Here is a 25446-nt window from a genome sequence, read left to right as displayed (position 1 = left end):
CAGGCCTGGCTGCAAGCAGCTGGGACCACGCAGGGACAAGGTAATGTAGGGCAGTGAGAGAACAAAGGTCTCCAGCCAGGTGGACCTAGCTTCAACCCTCAGCCCTGCCTGTTATAGCATCTCTCAAGCCTCTTTCTTTATCTACAAAACTAAAGTGGTTATGAAGAGTCAATGGACCAATGTGTAAAGAACCTTGTCATGCCCATCACATACTAGGTCTTCTATCAATGTCACTTGTTTCTTTCCCTCTGAATCCTCAGTGCTCCCCATGACGAATACCGAATCCATCCTTTAAGGTGGACGTGGTCACTCTGGATACCAAGAGTCTATGAGTACTTGAAGCAAAGGAGGAAAGCTATGGTACTGGGTTGGCGTTAGCTAGCATGCAGTGAAGAAGACCACAGTTTTAAATGGTCTACATCTGCCCTCAGCGGGTTGGGAGGCACACCTCTCTAGAGGAATCTCTTCTGGAAGACTCAACCAGATGATGTCCCTAGTCTCTTGAGTCCTAACATCCCCCACAGCAAGGCCAACTAGCCACAGGTGGGTTCTGACAGTCCATGAGAGGCCCTGCACCCACCCGCCTGGCACACGTACCTCTCCCACCACCTCTATGATGTCGCCGACTTTCAGCTCGAGCTCATCATCGTTCTGCGGCAGGTAGCTGAATGCCACCTGGCACCGACGCCTCCGTCGCTCGCCTGCATAGGAAAAGGAAAATATTCAGATCCAGCTCTGGTCTCAAAAATCGATTTTAAAGAGAGGCATCCTAGGCATGCAGGCAAATTAAGCTGACTTGTCTCAAATATGCTCTCTGGGACATGGCTAGAGGCATGGCAGCTCTGGTCTCTGGGAAAGAGGCAGGAGAAAGCAGAGCAATGCTGCTTGGTCTTTGAAAAGCTGCTGGGTCAGAAAGGCATGGATATGAGAAACTGATCTGGTGGTGCAGAAGGCAAAAGCCCACCCCGAAGCGCTGGAGCACAGTGTTGCCTTAAACGGTTTTCCATGGACAGGGCTTTGTATTTGCTGCTGGTGACTTTTAATGAAAGCTGATGTGATAACAGTGGAGGGAAAAGAATGGTCTGCTTCTAATGCTAGCGAGGCAGAGGAAATTCTTCCCAAATGTGCAAAGGAAAAGATAAAGTATTCTGGCCTTTCTCTCACTAATCATCACCCTTTTAACATGCTGGAACTCAGGCTGATAAGCAAAGGCTGATTAGATTTCAGCCTACTCTTGGTACCATTCCAAATGCCCCACAGGGAATCAGCAAATCCACTTCGGTCCTCTTCTCTCTGTCCCAGGGGAGCCATTAGCAGGATCCCTGGCTGCTTACACAGAACCAATCCAGGAACATCAAGAGAAAAGCCAGGGCCACACTTTGCTTGACTGAAGGACACTCAAAGTCACAGCATCTCACTCCCCCAGTGTGGCCCCACTGGGAGGTCCTGGTTCAAAGCTGTTCAAATCCAGATGCAACTATCCACACCACAGACATGCACTGTGGGGAGACAGAACATGCACATGGGGTGTATGATGGGGCTTAGTGGGCAGAGACAGGCAGCGGAAGAGGCCCAAGCTGCACAGAAGTGGACCAGAGAGGGGCACTGAGACCGGCACTGCTCAGAAGCTCATCGCTCAAGGCTGACCACCTCACCTCATTCCTTCCTGCTGCCACATGGCCTCGAACGCCATAGGGATCAACGACTTCAAGGCCACACATTTAGAAGTGCTTACGTTATTTTTGGATACTGCTTACAGGGACTCCTTTCCTTTTCTAATCTTCCCTGAAACAGCCAGTTCCCACAGGAGTGACCAGTGGCCACACAGAGACCCCCATGCAATGTGATGTCATACAGAGGGGAGGCCTTGGCTACATCTGATGTGCTAATTGACATTTATCCCAAGTCAGTGGCCTAGTTTTCTCTGTTCCATATTTTTTTCTGCCTGAACCTCACTAAGGAAGAACAGAGCTGAACAAAGGGAAGAGGGCAGAAGTTGAGAACCAGCATGTCACCTAACCACGACTTTGGTGATGATGCGAAAACACTCCACCCCCTTGTGAGAAACCACAAGCTGCCTGGTCACCATAAGTACCAACACATGGCTCTCAAGCTGATTCCCAGGTGCCAAGTACACTGTCTGTGGACAGAGGAGGGCAGCCCCAGCTCTCCTAGGAATAGAGGGCTCACCCAAATGGCTCTTCCCAGGCGGGAAGTCCATAAGAGTCGTCTTAAGGACAAAGAACTCCACTGCTGTGACTCCCCGAGCAGTGGTTAAGAATCTGCTTGCCAATGCAGGGGACACAGGTTCAATCCCTGGTCTGGGAAGATCCCACGTGCTGCAGAGTAACTAAGCTCATACCACAACTACTGAGCCTGTGCTCTAGAGCCTGGGAGCCACAATTACTGAGCCCCATGCTACTAGAGCCCATGCTCCACAACAGGAGAACCCACCACAATGAGAAGCCCATGCAGCGCAACTAGAGAGTAACTCCTGCTCGCCGCAACTAGCAAAAAGCCCATGTGGCAACGAAGAGCCAGCACAGCCAGAAATAAATAGAATCAAACAATTTAAAAAAGAACTCCACTGCTTTCCCTGGCTTCCAACACAAAGGAAGGTGAATCAAGCCCTCTGTAATACAGGATACAGAGTTTCATTCAAGCCACGAGTCCAGATGACCAAGTGATCGTGGCATCATCTCCTACTCCCTGTGCCTCCACTGCCCCCATCTACACCTCGTAAGGTGAGGTTCTATAAATCTTTAAGAGCTATATTTGTTCATGTTATGTTCAAAGCAAACTCTGCAGATAGAAAACTGAGCATGAAACAAGTAAATATGACAAATGTCTGACACCTCACACTCATAACCACAGAGGTCACCTAAGTTCTGACCAAAGTGACTTTAAAATAACATCTGAAGACCTATTGCTAGCTGAAGTCATAAAACTCAGTTATATGTAAATTCGTATCTTCACCGAACCCTTTATAAAAAGTAGCATCTAACCCAATACTATGTAAAGGGCGAAGGAGAGACAAGACTAATCCAGCAATCAGGACCTAGAACAGAATAGTATTTCTCTAGAACCAAATCTTTCCATTGGACATCTGTAGAGCCCCACCTGGAATCAGAAAGAAAAGCACACTAACTAATCTCTCTCTGCCAGGCTACTCAATATTTCTTCTTTTTTTTTTTAATATTTCTTAAAAGCTTCTAAGGTTATTCAATTGGTGGCACAAAGACCTATAAAGCACACTGCCAGCATACAAGACCAAGAAAAGTGAGCCCTGAAACAACGACCCCCTCTGACACTGGGATTGTTTCTGTTCTTTTCTAAAGCACCTCTGACACCCATCACCCTAACTCACCCTACCAATCACAGTGGTGAAAAAGAAAAGAGCCAGAATGAGCAACCATCTTGGAAATGAAGCAGCTGGGGCTCAGTGACTTACCCAGGGTCACCAAGCTAGCAAGTGGCAGTGTCTCCTTGCCCTGAGTTCAGAGCTCTCGCTCCAATGCTGGATGAACCAATTCAGGTCACATCTCGGCTCAAGTTCTCTGCAATCTGTACTTAACTGCTTCCCGCAACATAGCATAACACAGCCTGAGGGCTTCTCCACAGCTTTCTCATTACAGATAACTCCTCAACTCCTGCACGGCTGCTTTCCATTCCTCAGCCTCTGCAAATTACTGTTTCAATCTTGTTCGCCAGTTCCACCCAACCTAAAACTCAGCTCAGGGGGAATATTTGACATTCGGAGGCACTGTATCTCAGTGGCTTCTGTCCATATCAAATTAAAGGAAATTTAAGAATGTCATTTGCCATGTTTTCCTTTCCCTGGCATTTCACTAATGTTTACTAGTTGGTCTTGACCTTCCTCAAAGAGGTATGCAGACAACAATGTCATCTCCTTTTAATAGCTAGTAGAAACTGGAGGGGAAAAAATGTATGACTTGCCCAAGGCTGTGGTTTGGAATCCTCCACACTCACAGCCTGGTCCACAGGCAAGTTTTAATACACTTCTACTGCATGTGTGTTTTTTAACTCTTTATACATAATTGAAAGTAATGAACACAAGTTTTATGAACATACAAGCAAAGGTACGGGGGCACACGGCTTACTAAAAAATTATGACTAAGGCAGACTTCACAAGGCATACTTGACATGTCTCTACTTTACTGCCATATTATATGATGGCCACAAAATCCAAATGCATGAACATGTACTCTTTTAGAAGAACACAGGCAAACACAGGTAGCAAGGCAGGTACCCTCAACTCCCTCATTAGATCTCATAACCACCTTCCATTCATGACCAGCTTTGCTTAATAAAATTAGTAACAGCTAACATTTATTAAGCACTTACTGTGTGCCAGAGACTACTAAGCAATTCATACGCATTAGCCCATTTGATCCTCTCACTGAACCTTGAGGGTACATCCTGAACCTTCCCTTTTACAGACAAGGAGACCAAGGAGGCACACAGAGACTATTTTACCAGAGGTCTCACAGCTAGAAAGTGCTAGAAGGGCCTGGGATTTTGAATTAGGATATGCAACTCCAGAGACTGCCTCCCCTGTTCTTAAGAAGAATCCCCGTCCATGAGCCTTGAGATTGCAGAAAGGACTCACTGGACTAACATGGTACATGGTTCAGATGTGAAACCAGGAAGTGACAAACCACGAATCAGGAGTATTTCCTTACAGCTGCTGAGAACTGGGGCCCATATTTTAATGAAATAAAACTGGTTGGATGGGGAGGAAATGTCATATATTCACATTCTCTAAAAATGAAATAGAAACTACAAAAGGTGCCAAGACCAAGTGTCAGAAATAGCACACACATCTATATTTTAGGGCTTTCCGGGGTCTTATGACATGTGAAAACTTTACTAGGTCAGTTCATTCAATGACCACAAAAATATAACAACAAATAGTGCAGTGGTTGAAAAAAGCCTTTGGGTCAACTGAAAACTTTCAATACTCATACAGCCTGTTTTTTTAATATGCCACATCCTCCTTGACAGAACAAGAGTATAACTACAAGGGTTTAAATCACTTGATATTTTCAAGAAACTCACTAACTTAATGAAGGGAATCCTCACCACATGCCTAGAGAATGCAGCAGTATCCTGACACTGTTTTACAAAAGAGACAACATTTATAAAATCAAAGTGAAACATCATAAGAAGCCCCTAATTCTTATGGTCACTTCTGGCATTTTCTCCAGATAAGGCCTGGGGTCCACCTGTATCAAAACTTCGGCATGCAGGGCAGACCAACAGAACTGTACTCTCTGAGATTGAGTCTAAGGGCTTGCATTTAAACCTGACTCTGCAAGTGACACTGCCCACAAAAATCTAAACCTCAACAATGCATGAGAACCACCAATTATAGGTGACCAAAGGAAAATACCTTGTGGGACCAAACACTCTCCCTTTGGGGGATGCTAAGCAGTAGTTCCCAATCTTGGCTGTCCCCTAAAATCGCCTGTTTCATAGTTTCAAGTTTTATGAAATTTCCCATAACTTCCTAAACAACAGCCCCTAAGGAACTAGGTCTCCAGAGAAAAATGACTTCTTTCAGGGCTTCCAGGGCTGGAGCAAAGAAAATACAAAGTAAGACTGGAATACGTGGCTATGACAAAATGAATGAAGTACTCTAAGCCTTGACGGGTAATTTCAAAAGGACACAAGGATGAGCTTGATGGGGCTTCTACTGGCCAAATATGGGACAATGACACCATGTACTGAAGAATTCATTCAGTTCCAAAAGACTCATGAGCCCATCATGATACATTCACTAGGTAGCTAGGTTCATAGCTAGACAGATGGGTAAGATTAGACAGGTAAGGATGGGCCATGAGGGCAAAGCTCTCCTTTACAAAAGAATGTCAACTGTCACGTAGAAATGACAGGAACTGACAATCACTATCTTATAACCATCATAGCAACAACTGATTCTGACAGTAATCAATGGTCTCTAAAACCACGGGGTGAAATCTTGTTGGGGATTAGGAGGATATCTAGACAGTCTCAAAGTATCTCCCCAAAGATTCATCGATTATGAAAGGAAATAGTCCCCACAGTATGGAGGAACCTGGAAGACAAGCTCTCAAAGTCCCTGTCATCAGCGATGGGACTAACTGACACCAGGTGCTGCCTCCTTACGTGATATGCTAAGAACGGTTACGATTGCCTACACAGTGCTCCCGCCCAGAACGTTTAGATGAAATCTGACAGTGAGGAAACATGCAAATTCAGATCCTGTAAATCCAAAATGAGGGACAGTTGACAACAGTGACCTGGTTTTACTTTTTAAAAATCTTTTCAAGTTCAATATCACATACAACTTTTTAAAGGTTAGAGGACTATTCTAGACGTTGAAACAGTAAAGAGATTTAACAACTAAATATAATGCAATTCTTAACTCGATTCAGGGTTTCTTTTAAAGGTTATAAAGGACATTATTGGAACAAATGGGGAAGTTTGGATATGGACTAATAATAGATAATAGCATTACATTAATGCTACATTTCCTGAGTGTTAATTCTACTGCAATTACATAGGAGAAAGTCCTTGTTCTGAAGTATTCAGAGATGAAGTGTCTTGATATTTGTAATGTACTTTCAAATTGTTTAAGGAAAAAATGAAAGATGTGCACATGTATGTGTATACACTTACATATAGACATATATGAGTGCACACAGACATACAGTGAGAGAAAGAGAGAAAGCCAATGTGGCAATGTTAACAAATGGTGACTCTAAATGGATGTTCATTGTACTATTGTTACAACTTTCCTGTACATTTGAAATTTTTCTAAATAAAATATTTAGGCGGAAAAGAAAAAAAAAAAGGATGCCTGGGCCCCACCCCTAGATTCTCTGAAGTCACTGGTCTGGGGTGCAGCCTGGGTATGTGAATTTCAGGAACTCCCTAGGTGATTCTAACATACAGCCAGGATCTAGAGACATCTAGACAGGTCAGTTGTCAAAAAATAAATGGGGGATTCCCTGGGGGTCCAGTGGATAAGAATCCACCTGCCAATGCAGGGGACACAGGTTCAATCTCTGGTCTGGGAAGACCCCACATGCACAGAGCAACTATGTCTACGCCCCACAACTACTGGCCCTATGTTCTAGAGCCTGGAAGCCACAACAAGAGAATGCACATCAATGAGAAGCCTGCACACTGCAATAAAGAGTAGCCTGTGCTCGCCACAGCTAGAGAAAAGCCCATGCAAAGCAATGAAGACCCTGAGCAATCAAAAATAAACTATTTTAAAAATCAGTGGGACTCTTCCAGACCATGCTATTTAGGTCCTATATTCAGTTTCTCCCAAAAGGACAAAAAAAACTGTACTTATTTGGCAATGTCATCCTAACACATAACCCAGGTGAACGCTGCTGTGCTGGGTTTCTATTTCACAGGCCTTCGGGACCATTGTACTAAGCAGTTTCTAGCTCTGGAAATGTGCTCCTGGGGGCCGGGGGATGGAAAAGAAGGTAGTCTCTGCTATCATTAATTAGTGAACACTGCCAGGGTTGCAGCAATTCCCCAAGCTACTGAGCAGCATTCTGGATTCTTGAGGCAGCTGTTTTTTGATTCAGAAACATCAATTTACGCAGGGGGTCAGGTTTACTATTTTAGGACAGAAAAACAATACAAAGTGAAATATATGAAAGTGGAGAATCACCCATTTTACTCAGGACACCCAGTGGATTTTGGGTGCAAGGGAAGAGAAAACTGAATGACTGACTTTGTGGACCCAGCATCAAACCCTGTCCTGGAGAAATTCCCACGCATGCCCCTGTTTCCAGTGGAATGTAACTCAGAGGAAGAGAAGGCTACTTCAGAGGCTGATGGCATGCCAGAAGAAAAGGAGCTCATGGGTCTTTCTTTACAAATGACTCTTGGCTGTGGCTGGACTGTCGCGGCAGAAATGTACAGTATTTAATCAGCCAGCCCTGTTTGGTCCCTGGAGATGAGCCTGCTTGATCCTCAAAAGGGATGTGTATAATCAACATCTTTGCATGGCAGAAAACAGAAAATCCAATTGCCTACTCCTTCAAAGGCAAGGTTCATCCGAAAAGAGGTTAGAGCTAAGCCAGTGCTCATTTGCTCCCAAGTCTCACCAGAATGCAGGAGGGAAGTGCAGAACCAAGAGGGAACCAGTGACTAGGGCCTCTGGGCCACGGAGACAGGGTTGGGAGGTGAAGTCAAAAGTCACGTAAGGAAAATCAACTGCATCTTAGCAGAGATGAAGGAAATAAACACTGACTAGGTATCTGCTATGTGCCAAGGACCCTGCTAGGTATGTCATGTGTACCTCCTCAAGTCCTCGCACCAACACTATGGGGATGGGGTGCCGGCCCCATCCTGATGGATGGGCACAGAACGCCTGGATGACTGTACGAGGCCCACGAGTAAAATAAGCTGTGGTCTGCAGGCCTCTTCTTCCATCAACCCCAGAGAATACCAGGAAGGCAGATCAGGAGTGTATTTCTGGGGGACTTTGTACACCAAGCAAAGGATGAGAACTTTTATTTTGTGAGATCCTGCCCAGAGAAGTGACCAGAACGTGTGAGAAAGACAGTGATCTGGGGAGAAGTGCCTGGTACCAGGGGTATGCAGGACAGCTTGGGGGAAGGAGCCTAGAAGCAAACAGGGAGCCCAATAGAACACAAAGAGAGAAAGTCTGAAAAACACGCAGAATCAGATATGCAGGGAAGGAAAGGAAGGATGATACCACAGTATCATCATCAGGTGATATGTATGTCTCTGTTGACCCCTCTGGAGTCCAATGACCCTTTCTTGTTCGTCTTTGATCTCCAGTACCTAGCTCAGTGTCTATTCAAGCAGACACACAATCCATTCTTCATGAATGAATAAACTAATGAACTAGTCCACATTCTGTCTGTGAGTCGTCAGTTTTGTGAACACAAATTCCCAGTCAGAGGAGCACTGAAGCAAGATCAGAAAGGTAGAGGGAAAGAGTTAAAGACTCAACCTGATGTTAAGCAGGGCACCCACCAATGTGTGTTTAAAAGCCAATTCCAAAATGGTTAAGTTGGTATGTTTTATGTTATGTACATTTCAGCAATTTTTTAAAAGGCCAGTGTCAAGGATGAGAAGATTCTGGTGACCCTTGTAGTCTTGCAACTGTGCTGAAGGTGTCTCACTCTCCACCAGTGTTGTAGTCCAAAGCATCTGTGATGTTAAACAGTGTCTGTGATAATCTTAACTGCTCTCTTCTTCCAAGTTTATGGTCAACTGTCAATTATACCTAATGGGAGAAAGGAACTAGATCCGAACAAGAAATGATGTATATTTTATTTTATTATTATTTTTTTTAATTTTAAATGTAGTCCTCTTTAAGACAGGAAATCCTTGTTTTCAGTAGGCAGAGATATATGTTTAAGCACGTCCAGGGCAGCATTGCTTCTAACATGTACAGGGACCCACACAGGAAACATCCTGAATGTCTTCTGTGAAGGAATAGCTCCAGTAATCATGGTTTATCAAGGCCCTGGGAAATGCAGCAGCCAGTTAAACCAGACAAGCAGCTCTACGTGTACTGATGTGTGACAGGTGCCCATTGTACATTAAAAGACCAAATTATATAATACCTATACAGTCCCAACACTGCAAACACACACACACACACACACGCAGACCACCACCTCGCTCCCTCCTTAAGCCCCATCGTGGACTCTTTTATTTACTCCTATTACCCAGAACCTATCAAGAGTATGGACTCAACAAATGCTTATTAATCAATAAATGGATTCATTCACTCAACTGATATGTGAGAGCCTAAATAATTAAATGAGTGAGAGAAGGAGAGCGTGTGTGCATGAATACCCGTGTGTAGGCACAGAAGATGGTATGGAAGGGGACACACACACTCTCTGCCATGAGGGTTCCTTCTCTATGTTCCCCTGACAACTATTGCTTTTCTCTAACACTGCCTGCATCCCACTGTATTTGCAATATCTCTGAGCACCAGTGTGTATGTTTTTCTCCATGTCTTCAGCTCTGACACCTCTCAGCTCTTTCATGCACACCTTTTTCAACAAATGCAACTCCTTTACCAACATCCACACATGCCTCATGACGGTTCTGTGGATGCCATCTCATCATGAATGCCCACTCACCACCAACATGTGAGCCCAGGTAGCAGGTATCTTGAAACAGGGGGAGGGACACAAATCCCTGATCTAGACCTTCCCTCAGGACTAAAATTTCAGAGTCTAATGCCCTGTTTAAAGAAGCCACTGAAAGCAGTCTTAAAGTTAGCCAATTAACGTTTTATCATTAAAAAAAAAAAAAAAAACACTGAGATTCTACTGCCAGCATAATACAGAAAGGGGCCATCCATTTCACAAGCTGAGCTTCTGCAAATAGAAGCTACACATGGGTATTTTCAATGTTAACATTGTCACCTGATGTTTCCATAGAAGTCACAAAATATATTAATAATACAGGTGCACAGGGCATGAAGAACTCCTCCAACCACAGTGGCCTCCACCTCAAACTGACTCGTAAAACTGGTGTGAATTAGCTGTCCGAAAGGACACATGAGCTCTGATTTTCCAGCTCACGGACACGTGGTTATCAATATAGCATTAAGGCACATTGAGAGAATCCTGGGCCTCATAACAGCGAAAAGACAGATACCCCAGTGGTCCCAGCACTGCAAGCACATCGTGCAGCCCACTTGAGCTCCCAGCCTCAGTTTTCTCATGTGTTACAATTGGAAAGATGAGGGCAGACTTGCTTTACAGCAGGGCTTGCTGCCCCCTGACTCCTGCCCTTTTTTCCCATTTCTTTTTACATTCAAGAATTTGCTACAAGACACTTTTGTTCATTATTTATACCAGTTCAACCAATTTTTTATTATTTTTTGCCAACCTTTGCTTCCCATTAGAGTGAGATAAAGGAAACACAATGGCCAACAAACTCAGTGACAGCTCTAAACATCCTTCTGGTTTTCCCCTTTCCTTAGGCTGGTACCAGGGCTTGATTTGGCCTTTCTGCATAGCCCCTTAATCCACGTGACCAGAACCACAGCAGACCGCACTGGGGGGACATGGCTCCAAAGCACCCCTGGGGGAGGGAGCCTGGCTGTTCAGAGGAGAAAATCTGCTACATAAAGCACACTGCTTTTCTCCGCTTTAGCAAAGCTGATTTGGGCAAAATGCCCAAAAGAACTCAACGTATTTATAGAGTTTTGTTTGATCTACTTTTAAATGCTCCATGCAGAGTCATTCAAGTGAAATGAGAATACAGAATTTCAAAAGAAAAACTGAAGGGAAATTCTAAATATAAGTTATTTGTTGAGCATAAACAAGATTTCTCCTATCGAACACCCCCCCTCCCAACAACATCTCTATTTTTAAAGGCCTTCTCAAACTTTGCTGCTGACAAATGGATCCATCTGACCCCTAACTTTTATGGTGAAGCGGGGAGGCAGAGAGGGAACAAGAAGAGGAGAGAGGGAGCAATGGGGAACATGCATTGCAACAAAGATCTAGCAAACCCCAGAAACCTTCATCTGGAGTCCATCTCTCATGACCAGAGAATTTGCAGGGGAAAATACCCACCATGAACAAATCTAGAGTTTCCCAGTTCTCAAAATCAGTACCAAAAAAAAAAAAAACAGCCCTGGGAGATTTAGATAATGACAGAAAATTCCATGTATCTTTCTCTTTAGGAAGAAGGGAAAAGATCTTCATTGCAGGTAATCAAAATGTTTGTTAAATTCTGATTCATTTTTAATATAGTTTCTTTTCTCATCCCTATCAGAATAAAGTGTAAGTTTTTATAAACTTCCTTGATACAAATGGGGGTTTTCATTCCAATTCCTTCTTTTGTATCTAAAAGCAGAGATTCTTTTGTGTGTGTGTGTGTAATAAAGTTTTATTAAAGTATAAAAGAGATAGAGAAAGCTTCTGACATAGGCATCAGAAGGGGGCAGAAAGAGTACCCCCTTGCTAGTGTTAGCAATGGAGTTATATACTCTCCTGGAGATTCTTTTTTTTATCGGAGTATAATTGCTTTACAATATTGCGTCAGTTTCTGTTGTACAACAACATGAATAAGTATACATACGTCCCCTCCCTCTGGAGCCTCCCTCCCACCCCTCGTGGTCGTCGCCGCTCCCTGTGTTCTACAGTAGCTTCCCACTAGCTGTCTAGTTTACACATGGTGGTGCACATATGTTAATCCCACTCTCCCAATTCATCTCGCCCTCCCCCACCCCACTCCCCACTGTGTCCACATGTCCGTTTCCTATGTCTTAAAAGCAGAGATTCTTAACTGGCTTTGTGGACAGATTTTTGGGCATCTCAACATGGACCAGAAGAAACTTACGTCTTTATTTTCACTACTCTCTATCTGAAACCTGGTCTTTCTTTCCACTCTGTATACAGACAAGTTCACAGAGTAGCAGCACCTGTGGATTTTATTGACTATTACGTGGGATAGATATTTTCAGTTCACGTCATGGTCATTGCAGTGATCTTGAAATATTATTGATAGTCATTCCTACTTCAAAATTATGAGCACCTCTAGGCCCACTGCTGGATCTTGCTGCTTAATACATCAATAAAGGAATATGTATTACTTAAGTTTTTGCAATATTTTGATACCTGTATATGAGTATGACTGGCTTCTTTTCTAATCCTATGGATTTTATTCATTTACAGACATTATTCTGACAAGTGGTCCATTGGCTTCACCAGATTGGCAGAAACGCTCCACAGCATTAAGAACTACTAATTGCTGATTTCAAGTTTATGGTTTGCAAGGAAATTTCAAAGTGAGGGAGAATCATATATATAAAATAAATCAGTAGACATAGCATTTGGACTCCGCTTGTTGTAGCGCTTCACACTGGGCCACCTGACAGGTCCTGACCCACGAGCGGCTGTGTGGCACAGCGTGCAGGTGGCTGCTGGCCAAGTGCCCTCTTATTACCCGGGTCAGTGGCTGGCAAGAGCCCTGGTCTGTCATCTGGCACCTTGGCTCAGCTGAGCTCAATGCCCATTGCTCCCTTCCACAAAGGCCAACACAACTAATTCCCAGGCTGACACCTGCCGCCGCCTCAATGTCCCCCTCCAATTGGGCCCTGTGTTCCTCTCCCTCTGCAAACTAGTGAGGTTATGGAAAGCATCACAAGGTCCCCCTGCCACCCCAGGATGAAGAGGTCACCTGGGCTTCCGTGCATCCACAGAGCTCCAGGTACACCTCTCCCTCCCACCCCTCATCAGCTGCACTGTCTTCTTTGAGTCTGCGTTTCCAGTGCCCTCTGGGCAGTCAGTGCACGAATATTTCATGAAGGGAGGGAAGTTTGTGCCAATGTCTACAACTGCACAGAATTTGCCTGGAGGGTCTGCCAGGCTTCCACCAAGGTCCCGTCTTTCTGGTGTCACTGGAGGATGAAGGACTCTAAGGTCAGCAAGTTCAACAGACCAGAGGCATCTGACAAATTCTTAAAAACAAAATATTTAAAAATCAAGAAAACAGCGCTTCCACTTTTTAGGAAGTTATACTCCAGATAACTTACATGAAATGTACAAAGATACATGCATAATATTCAGTGCTCCATTATTCAGAAGAGTGAAAAACCAGAATCATATTAAACTTCCTTAAATCAGGGGACTGGAGGAACTTCCCTGGTGGTCCAGTAGTTAAGAATCCACCATGGGATGCAGTTGACGTGGGTTAGATCCCTGGTCAGGGAACTAAAATTCCCTATGCTAGTAAGCCTGGGCACTGCAACAAAAGACCCCAGACGCTGCTACTAAGATCCAACACAGCCAACAATAAATGGCTAATAAATGAGAGGATGAGTTAGTCAAATTGTTGGTATACTACTCAACAGGAAGTGAAGTAAAGTGGCTCAGTCGTGTCCAACTCTTTGCGACCCCATGGACTGTAGCCTACCGGGCTCCTCCATCCATGGGATTTTCCAGGCAAGAATACTGGAGTGGGGTGCCACTTCCTCAACAGGGAACTGCCTTAAATGAACTGCTATGGCATGAGTTCCAAGATTCTCTTCAATCTAACATCACGAATCACAATACACTATAAACAACATGATGCCATCTGTATTTCTCAAAAATACCAGTACATCTGTATTTCTGTGTGCTGAGATTAAGTCATATCCTTTGAAATTGACACTTCTGTGGTCGAATCTCTGCAATTTCTTATGATTCATCCCAATAGATACAAGTGGAGATCTTCTGAGGAGATAATCACAAGCCAGGCCTCCTCTGGGGAAAATGAATGAAGGAAGGGGTTTTAAGCTACTTTTTGACTTTCATTACCATGATGTTCTTTTATTAATTTTTCACACAAAGCATGTATGATTTTTATAATAAGTCTAACAAAGAAGACTTGGGGTGAATCTAAAAGAAAGGGTACAACTTAAATTTTAATAAAAGAGTAGAGGCCTAGACACTATAGCACAAAAGCTGCCTTAGAGAGCAGGTGATTTTGTGGTGATGAAAGAACAAAGCCCACGACTGGCTTCCTCTAGGGGCTACAAAGGGCTTTGTTGCCAAGGCTCCTCTGGAGGAGTGTCATTCAGAAAAGGATGGGTTTTTAGGCAAAGGAGCAGTGCAGATAAAGGGACTGGGCTACATGTATGAAAGGTTTTTAAGCAGAATTTTCCCCCTAAACAGTTTACTGATATACATATCTTTTTGTTTAAGGCAAATAAAATATTTTCTCCTTTATTGAAGCAAGTCCTACTTTCCTTGGAAATGTGGGAAAGTAGCAAAGGTGCATTAAAAAAACGGTATCTCCCACTCTGACTTTTCATTTTCTACATTAATCTGCACCTTTATTCCACCCTCTGAGGGAGGGAATAGAATGTTGTGAAAAGTGTAAATTTAGAAATTGTAAGTATAGAAAGGGTCCACCTAGAAATTTGGAGGCAAGAAAATGAATGTAGATTCTTTTGTGGAATAGAGAAAAGAAGAGCAAGAGGCAGAGAAGCAGAGAGAAATAAATGCACATGAATTCCTCCAATGACACTGATTTGTGTCCCCAGCACTTGCCTCAACACTTTAGTATCGTTCCCTTAATGGGCTTCATGATAAAGTTTTCTATATCATATACCTAAGGAAGTCTCTTTTGCAAGCTGAAACTTCTTGGAGGGCGCACGCACACACACACAATATGTAAATGAAGGGGTGTGGCCATATGCCAGTAAAACATTATTTCCCAAACTAGGCAGCCCCAGATATGACCCATGGGTTGGGGTTTACCAACCTCTGGTCTACATAAAGGGGAGGTAAGTGTCCAAATCAGAGACCAGGTACGATTTTTCTTTTAAGGAAGAGCAGGAAACACTGCTAAAGTGCAATATTCACCTTAGAAGCAACTCCCTTCTCAGACACCTTCCCTGACAACTTCTGAGACAAGATTAGGTGTCCCCATGGGCACTGCCATGGGACGGCACAGCACCCAAAGCAGGATACTCTCTTCATTCTGATCCCACTGACCATCTGCCCAGGACTCTTCAATTCTCAAATCCTAAACTGCTGTGAGCAGTCGCTAAGCTGGTCTCCTTGTGGATTATGATGGGCTAGCCCAGATCCCAGCCCTCAACAAGCCTTTAGTAATAATCTCAAAAGTGAAACAAACAGGAAAACAAGAAACAGCAAAGAGCAACAAATGAAGATGAGGATGGGGGAAAAAAGGAATTACAATATTTGTCTTTCTCTTTCTGACTTACTTCACTCTGTACAATAGGCTCTAGGTTCATCCATCTCATTAGAACTGACTCAAGTGCATTCTTTTTTATAGCTGAGTAATATTCCAGATCCAACCAGTCCATCCTAAAGGAGATCAGTCCTGGGTGTTCTTTGGAAGGACTCTTGCTAAAGTTGAAACTCCAATACCTTGGCCACCTCATGCAAAGAGTTGACTCATTAGAAAAGACCCTGATGCTGGGAGGGATTGGGGGCAGGAGGAGAAGGGGACGCCAGAGGATGAGATGGCTGGATGGCATCACCGACTCAATGCACATGAGTTTGAGTGAACTCTGGGAGTTGGTGATGGACAGGGAGGCCTGGTGTGCTGCGATTCATGGGGTCACAAAGAGTCAGACACGAATGAGCAACTGAACTGAACTGAATATTCCAGAGCTCTGTGACAGCCTAGAGGGGTGGGATGGGGTGGGAGGTGGAAGGGAGGTTCAAGAGGGAGGGGACACATGTACACCCATGGATGACTCATGTTGACATATGGCAGAAACCAATACAATACTGTAAAGCAATTATCCTCCGATAAAAAAATTTTTAAAAAGGAGTTCCAATGATCATGACGTGCTGATGGGAAGAACTGAAGGCTGGGATGACACTGCCAATGAAAATGCAGAAGGAAGCAGGAGTGGGAGTGTGACAGGAGAATCTCTGGCTCAGCCACGTGGGCACAGCTGGGGACTCCACTGCAGACAACTGAACCTGGGCACAGGGCTGGCTGGGCAGCCCTAAGCCAGGGTGGCACAGAAAGACACAGGGACAGGCCTGCTCTGGCAATCCCAAGGTAGAGAAGCCATGTCCTTCCCCCATGGGGTATAAGCAGAGCCGCCCACCACCCTATCTGCTGGCCATAGCACAAAGCCAACTCACTGAGAGGCAGGGCAGGAGGAGAAACAACTGCAGCCCAAGGAGGCTGCCCTGCCTCTGGACCTCCTGTTGTACAAGAGACACAATTCTTTACAACCTAAGCCAGGTGAAACCAGGGGGTCTGTGACTTGCAGCCAAAACACCAGCAACCAGCTAGGGTGGCTGAGTTGAGGTGAGGGTGAGGGGAGAAGGAGGGAGGTCTGGCCCAGAGGTGAGGTCTGAGGGTTCGTGTGCCTTGTGGCAGTGGCTGAGCCCGGGAATGAGTAGCCAAAATCGAAGATGCCTAAGACAGAACCATAAAAACTGGTTACATTGAAGAAATTGGAGGAGATGCATTGGCAAAATATAACAGAGAAAGAGGCAGAGCAGGGGTGAGAGGGAAAAAAACACAGAGGGCAAAATAGATGTTTTCAGAGAGGCAGTAATACCAAGTGCTGTGGAGTCGGGCAGGGCAGCACGGAGGAGGCAGTTTCACAGATGAGTCCAAGCCCAGCCTACACTGCTCACTAGAAGTATAACCTTCCATGGGTAGCAGAAAGTCTCTGAGCCTCAAGTTTTCCAACAGTCACACGAAGACGATGCCGCCTTTTTCAGGGTTGTGGAGAGGACTGCCAGGTGTTTCTACTAGGACATCACACAGAGCTGGGGGTGCTGACCACGTTTAGGCCCAACTCTTTCACCCCTCACATGACTGTCACGTGGCTTTGGAGTGCCTCCCTTAAAAACAGAGTAGATCTCCCCACATGCTGTGACCTGTTTTAGGAAACAAAGTGACGTGTAGGTAGCAACGTGCCAATCTGCTGCACAGGCCTCAAGAGAACTCCGATGTTCATACTCGCTCTGTTGCCCTCTACTACTGCCACGAGAATATGCTCCCACGAGCTGCTGGAGCATGCGAGACGCACAGCACAGGACAGCTGAAGCCAAAGCAGACGCTAGCAGGCCTCCAGACACATGAGGCGAAAAAAAGTGCTAGTCACTCAGTCCTGTCCAACTCTGTGTGACCCCATGGACTGTAGCCCACCAGGCTCCTGTGTCCATTGGATTCTCCAGGCAAGAATACTGGAGTGGGTAGCCATTCCCTTCTCCAGGGGACCTTCCTGATCCAGGAGTTGAACCTGGGTCTCCTGTATTGGCAGGCGGGTTCTTTACTGTCTGAGTCACCAGACACATGAGGAAGCCTGGTCAAAACCATAAAAGCTACCTCACTAGCTCCCAGTTGACCCCAGATTCAGAAGCAATAGATGCTTACTGTTGTTTGTCACTGAGGTTTTGTGGTTGTTCATTATGAAGCATGACTGCGGCCACTGGTAGGTGATACAACAATGCCTGGCACAGGGTAGGTCCTCAGAAGCCCTCCTGCAAGGCCATGAAGATAAGCCATCTCCCTCTCTGCAGCCCTTCTTGTCCTCCTGGGCACTCTGGTGGCTGGTACCCAGGGGGATGAAACCAGTGCCCCACCCGAGCCTGGCTCACTGCCTTCTGCCTGGAGCCTCCCTACCCGGGTCCCTGCAGGGATCTGCTCATTGGGTCCGTCTGCAATACCAGCTCAGGCTCTGTAAGACCTGCTTATGGTGTGTGCAGAACAAGTTCCTGGATGAGGAGGACCACCTGAGTACCCGTGGTGGTCACCACAGGCCCCAGGAGAGTAACTGTGCTCCCCTGAGAGGCTGAAGTCCTGGGAGGCCCCACATAGGGCTGGGCTGTATGCTTCTGAAAGATGTGAGGCTCTGCCTCTGCTCCCTTCTCAAACCTACCCTCCTCGGCAGAAGCTTGGCTCTCTCATGGCATCCTCACCCTCATGGCCCATGCCACCATCACTGCACTCCTTGGAAGGGGCAGTAATGGAATTTCTGATGTCCAGTTCTCAGCATCAGTGGTGGCAGAGGTCTTTTCCCTAAAGAAGCCCCTTTCTCCACAGTGATGTTATATATTTATCTCTCTGGGTCTTCAACCTCGGGCCTTTAATAAATCCGTTTTCTAATCAAACACACACACATACACACTCAGGAAAGATAAAGGCTGCAAATACACTGTATCATTCTATGCTGGTAAGTTAAGTGTTATTTTCCTTGACTGTTTGGCCATATTCACCCAGCCACAAAGGGTAAAAGAAGTTTCTAGAAAGATTTCTTTTTAGAGGTTTTTAGAAACACTCATTTCAAAGGCCAGGAAAAAGTTACTAATTTCCTACTTGTTTAGTATGTTTGTTTTCAGCTAACAAATGGAAGTGGAAAATAAAGCAGAAGGAACTTTCTCCCGTCCCAGAATTCTGTTCTCCTATCCCAGAAAAACATCTATTTCTGCTTTATTGACTATGCCAAAGCCTTTGACTGGGTGGATCACAATAAACTGTGGAAAATTCTGAAAGAGATGGGAATACCAGACCACCTGAACTGCCTCTTGAGAAATTTGCATGCAGGTCAGGAAGCAACAGTTAGAACTTGACATGGAACAACAGACTGGTTCCAAATAGGAAAAGGAGTACGTCAAGGCTGTATATTGGCACCCTGCTTATTTAACTTATATGCAGAGTACATCATGAGACACGCTGGGCTGGAAGAAACACAAGCTGGAATCAAGATTGCCGGGAGAAATATCAATAACCTCAGCTATGCAGATGACACCACCCTTATGGCAGAAAGTGAAGAGGAACTAAAAAGCCTCTTGATGAAGGTGAAAGTGGAGAGTGAAAAAGTTGGCTTAAAGCTCAACATTCAGAAAACGAAGATCATGGCATCTGGTCCCATCACTTCATGGGAAACAGATGGGGAAACAGTGGAAACAGTGTCAGAATTTATTTTTCTGGGATCCAAAATCACTGCAGATGGTGACTGCAGCCATGAAATTAAAAGACACTTACTCCTTGGAAGGAAAGTTATGACCAACCTAGATAGCATATTCAAAAGCAGAGACATTATTTTGCCAACAAAGGTTCGTCTAGTCAAGGCTATGGTTTTTCCTGTGGTCATGTATGGATGTGAGAGTTGGACTGTGAAGAAGGCTGAGCACTGAAGAATTGATGCTTTTGAACTGTGGTGTTGGAGAAGACTCTTGAGAGTCCCTTGGACTGCAAGGAGATCCAACCTGTCCATTCTGAAGGAGATCAGCCCTGGGATTTCTTTGGAAGGAATGATGCTGAAGCTGAAACTCCAGTACTTTGGCCACCTCATGCGAAGAGTTGACTCATTGGAAAAGACTCTGATGCTGGGAGGGATTGGGGGCAAGAGGAGAAGGGGACGACAGAGGATGAGATGGCTGGATGGCATCACTGACTCAATGGACGTGAGTCTGAGTGAACTCCGGGAGTTGGTGATGGACAGGGAGGCCTGGCGTGCTGTGATTCATGGGGTCGCAAAGAGTCAGACATGACTGAGCGACTGATCTGATCTGATCTGATCTGATCCCAGAATTCTATCACCCAAGTCATTCTCCACTCCTCAGAAGACACATAATTCAATTTAGGTAGTGTAACAGATATGATGTGTCAATGGTAATTATTAATTTTTAAAATTTCTTAGCTGTTGGTGGGTAGAAGGGTGTTGAGTATTTTCCATTCATGATCCTTTCTTAAATTGTGGTAATAGATACATAACATAGGGTACAGTTCACTGGCATTAAGCACGTTCACATTACTGTCCAACCATCACCACTAATCATCTCCAGAGCTTCTTTCACCTTCCCTAACTAAAATTCCATACCAATTAAACAAAATTTCCCATATCTCCTCTCCCTCCAGCCCCTGGTAACTACCACTCTACTTTCTATCTCTATAAATTCGATTACTCTAGGGACCTCATTCAAGTGGGATCATATACTATTTGTCCTTTTTATGATTGGCTTATTTCACTTAGCATAATGTTCTCAAGATTAATCCATGTTGTAGCATATATCAAAATTTCTTCCTAGCTGTTATGAACATGGGTGTACAAATACCTGTTCAAGTCCCTTCTTGATCTGATTTTATGTCTCTTTATTAAAACCTTATTTTGAAATATTAAACATGGTAAAGGATCTACATCACTTAGCTAGCAGTCTTCAGGCATCATCTGACAAAGCTGAGCGGATGGGATTGGTTCCTACAGTTTGCAAATCAACCCAATTTGCCACGAGTGATTTTATTCCACACCCAGTGCAATAAATACAGAGATGATACAAAAAAAGTCTTTGGGGGAGGTAGGATTCTGAAACATGCTAATCTGAACACAAAATGAACACACATCCTACCACCCATTCAACCCTGTACAATCAAGCTGAGTAAGAAACCTGCATGATGGTTTACCAAAGGCAGAAACACTGCTTTAAATTCACTGCTCAATAAAACCACCATGGAGCTTTCTCAGCAAAGAACCAAAATCCTCTAAAGTTCTCCAGAATTTTCCAGTAGGTCATGTCAGAACCTGATTCATCCAGCAAACATTTGTTGGCCATAGAAGCTTGAATGGGCTGCTGAGAATATGCAAAATGGATTCCAATATTCCTTCCAGGAGACCCGGGTTTGATTCCTGGGTTGGGAAGATCCCCTGCAGGAGGGCATGGCAACCCACTCCAATATTCTTGCCTGGAGAATCCCATGGACGGAGGAGCCTGGAGGGCTACAGTCCATAGGGTCACAAAAGAGTCAGACATGACTGAAGCAACTAAGCGCATGCACACACACATTCCTTCCTGGAGACCCTGGAAAGCATTTGCAAAGAGAAGAGTGCGATCTTTCACCTTTTTAACATTCTAAAAGGCTTAATGACCAAACTGAGGGTACACAGGTTAAAATGCTTCACAGGACTATATATAAACAGTACCATGACCCTAATCTGAAGACCTAGTTATATGCTAATGAAGATATGGAAATTTAGCAACTAAAGAGTCAAAAACTCAGAAAGGGTTCTCAGATTTAAAGAATAATGGAAAATTCTCAATCAACCTTCCAATTTGCAGATGAAGAAACTGATGTTTCAAAGGTGAAATGACCTTCCTAAGATGGCTAATGGCTGTGAGTACTGTGAACTATATGAATGTCTCTTGAGTACTCAAATAAAGGTCTCTGACTCATTCTGGGCAGAAGTATAAGGGAAAAAAAGGAACACAAATGGTTTTCTAGCCTCAATGCACTCACAGTCAAGTTCTAAGCCACTGAAAATGCATAGGATATTTGGCAACTGTTACCAAGCCTTCCTGGTTACCCAAGCCTCATCTGGCACCATGTAATCTAAAGACTGAAAGGGAGGCCACTGGAGTCTGTCTGGTGTAGTTTGGTTTGGTTTCAATACAAAGCTGACACTCCTCAGCTCTAATAAATGATCACTTTCCATTTTCCACTTCAACTTGGGCTTTTTATAGAATGAGTTCACACATCAATATGAATAGATCGATACAGTTCATAATTTATGAATATATGGATGGAGGGAGAAATTGATCCTGTGGAACCACCCAACTGAGGCTTGTCATCTCTTCTTTTCGTCCTTCTCGCTACTTAGGTTGGTCATTTTTTAATTTAACATCTCCACCCGAGCAGATCAATGGGAAGTGAGAAAAGTGAAATAGTACCCTACATAAAGCTTTCTAATAAACTGAAAAAGGTTGTCTGCAGGTCAAACCTGGATTTCCACGATCCATGTCATTCCAGTCAAGCTCGTACAAATGTAAATAAAAGCTGGTGGAGAGGGAGGTGGGAAGGCAGTTCGAGACAGGAGGACACATGTACATCCACGGCTGATTCATGTCAATGTATGGCAAAAACCACCACAATATTGTAAAGTAATTAGCCTCCAATTAAAATAAATAATTATTTTTTTAAAAAGCTGGTGACACATATGCAACATATGCAGACATATGCACAGCCTGGGCCTAGATCCAGAATGGGATGCAGCTTAAAGAGTAATACATCACAGAGGGAAGGGTGGAAAGAGAGAAGGAAGAAAGGAAAAGAGAGAAGGCGAGAAGGAGGCTCTTAAAGACGACTGTGAATTACAAACTAATTCTGTGCAAGAAGGTCAGGGCTATACAGCCCAAGCTCAGGAGGCAAAGATGAAGCATATTGTGAGGTATACATATATGTACAAAATGGAATCAGAATTTCCATTCCTGGCTCATCTGGGTTTGCTAGTCCCTATCCACACAGTGTCAGACACGTTGGCATCTTAGTTACTTTTTCTCTTTCTATATAACTTCAAGCATCTTATTTTTTATCTAAAAGATTTATACAAAAGAAAGCTAATTTCTTCAGAAGAAACAAACTATTTCTAATGGCATTATCAAAGAGTTGCTTTGAAGCTTTTTAAAAGTCAAACTTAAAGCAACGGGTATCTTTTTTTTCCCTAAACAACATTTTTTTTAAAAGATAACTTTTATAATATGGTTGGAATTTTTGTTTTGCTTTTTTTTGCTTTACTCTGTCAAATACCAGGGCCTAGAAAAAAGGATTAAAAGAAATAAAGGGAAAACTCAATAACAAAACCTTGGGAAATCTGATTTTTCTTTGCAGGCAATGACAATACTGAAGAACCCATCCAAGGGGGAGTTGGGGAAGACAGCTCCCTGATCCAAAGCTGCAGCATCTTCAACAAGCCCACAGGAGGTGGTTACACAGACAGACTTTACTTAAACTGAAATCTGAAAACACGATACTAATCACCAGTAATGCATAATAAATGTGGGGTTCCAGACAAACAAAATTAACATATAATCACATAATCCAGCCATCTCTTTTAATGAGTATCTTCACTTTCCCTCTTCGGCTCTGTTGATAGTAATGCTGAGCACTCAAATATTAGAGAGGAAGGAGCCCAGAAACGAGGGAAGAGGGGTACACTGTTGGATGGAAATAAACTGAACCCTATCCACTTGCATTTAGAAGACCTTGGGGAACGTGTAAAATCAAACACAGATTAAAATGATGACATAAAATCTAAACCTTCTCATGCCCCAGATATACTTCACCTAGGAAATCTGAAACACTTAGGAGCCTTTCCTCAAACACATTTACCCTTATGACTTAATTCTACTTTCAGTCTTGTTACTCAAGATCTGGTTCAAATTTCCTCCTTTGGAAATGTACTTCACTTTCTCACTCTCTACTAACGGCACATTATCAGGTCTAGAGCTAGATGCAGTCCTTTTTCTCACAATCCACTTTCCAAAACAGACACTTATTAAGTCTCCTCTCTCCTCAGTGCTCAGTAACAGACAATTTCTCTGAATCATAGAATTTCAACACCTTCTCCCTAAATACACAACTTAATGCACTTGTTCTCTCTCTGATAGTTTCCTTTTGGTATCTCATTTTGCAAAATGGTTAGGATGTTTGAGAACAACTGCATATTGTTGGCCCTTGAACAACATGGGGGTTAATCTGGGTATAGTTTATAGTCAGCCCTCTATCCACGGTTCCTCCACATACACAGATTCAACCAACCATGGACCATGAGGTACTGTAGCTTCTACTATTGAAAGATGTCTGTGTATTAAGTGGACCCAAGCAGTTCAAATCTACATTGTTCAAGGGTCAATATTTCCATCCAATATTTAAAGTTGATTCCAACATGAATACAATATGGTTTCTTCCTTCAAGGAGTTTACAATCTAATAAAGAAAACCAAAACCGAAATACACACACAGACAAAGAAGAAGAATATAAATGTACTGATAGCATGAAATGCAGTTCACAAGTGTCCAAAAGTAACCATTAAAGATCAGCCATCCACTAAAGCTTTTCTGACACTATTATTTGTATTACTGCATGTATTTTTGAGCAATGAAGGCAGCAAGAGATCTTCTGTGTCTACCTTTATCGGTGTGTGGGGCAAGTCATTTCTCACCACTCCCCACCTCAGTTCTTTATATTTAAAACAATGTTTTTCTCACCACCCTTCATGGTGGTGAAGTGAATGAGTCTTTCAGTCTGTCTTTATATAAACTGTAAAGCTCTATCAAAGTCAAGGGATTTTGAAATCAACTATGTTTCAATAAGATTTTTAAAAATTAAACTAAAGCTAATGAGAGGAAATAATCTTACTGAAAAAAGTTAATAAGTTTTTGTTTAAAAAATGTCATTTGTTCAAATAAAACTGTGTAATTTCTACCCATCCACATTCTAATAAGTACTAGCATTTCTCCTATATCAAAGAGGAACATTTTCATCAATAATTAGCAAGAGTATTCCACAAATGGCTATTATGACAGAAACATTCAAAAGTTAAATTCTTCTGCGGACTGGCAATAAGAAAAAAAAATATGAAGGGGAAGTGATCCTATTTACAAAAGCCAACAATAACCAAAATCTATGTAGGAAAAAGGGGTAAGCAAGACAGCATAGATAAAACCATAACTTGAATGAACAGTGTGATATCCTATGTTAGTAGATCACTACAATTTAGAATTCAGAAGGGGATATATGTTTTAAGGTGGTGATATATTTGCCAGAGCTGGACCCCTGAGATGTTTAGGATGAAGAGGTGAAGGGGAGAAAACAGTTTCATTTATGTATATAAGAATATATATAAGCACCTATATATAAAGGCAGTTTATATAATACAATACAAAGTTTTTAAACAAAGTCAAACAAATGTCAATTCTTTCTAAATTGACATATAATTTAATGTAATTCAAATCCAAATACCAATGGAATTTTTAACTCGATGACATGATTTTACAATGGACAAGTGAGAGTGGCTAAAATGTATTTGAAAATGAAGAGTGATAACAGGAAGGACAAAAGCCATATCATATATTCAAATGTATTCTAAAGCCCCAACAGTTAACAATATTGATACAAGAATGGTTAGACAAATTAACGGTAGAGAACTGA

The 25446-nt window shown here is 43.3% G+C and overlaps 1 protein-coding gene across 3 annotated transcripts in view; it reads right to left on the bottom strand.

Annotated features, from left to right (window-relative positions):
- Nucleotides 1-25446, bottom strand: part of SH3KBP1 (SH3 domain containing kinase binding protein 1) — a 332811-nt gene that overhangs the window by 166858 nt on the left and 140507 nt on the right. For all 3 annotated transcript variants that reach the window (XM_070365436.1, XM_070365437.1, XM_005897720.2), the window contains one exon: nt 598-701. In XM_070365436.1, coding sequence (XP_070221537.1) covers nt 598-701 — 104 coding nt within the window. The remainder of the gene's footprint in view (nt 1-597; nt 702-25446) is intronic.

This window comes from Bos mutus, chromosome X (genome assembly GCF_027580195.1).
Source record: "Bos mutus isolate GX-2022 chromosome X, NWIPB_WYAK_1.1, whole genome shotgun sequence".
Classification (NCBI taxonomy): Eukaryota; Metazoa; Chordata; class Mammalia; order Artiodactyla; family Bovidae; genus Bos; species Bos mutus.
This window is presented reverse-complemented; position numbering and strand designations above follow the sequence as displayed.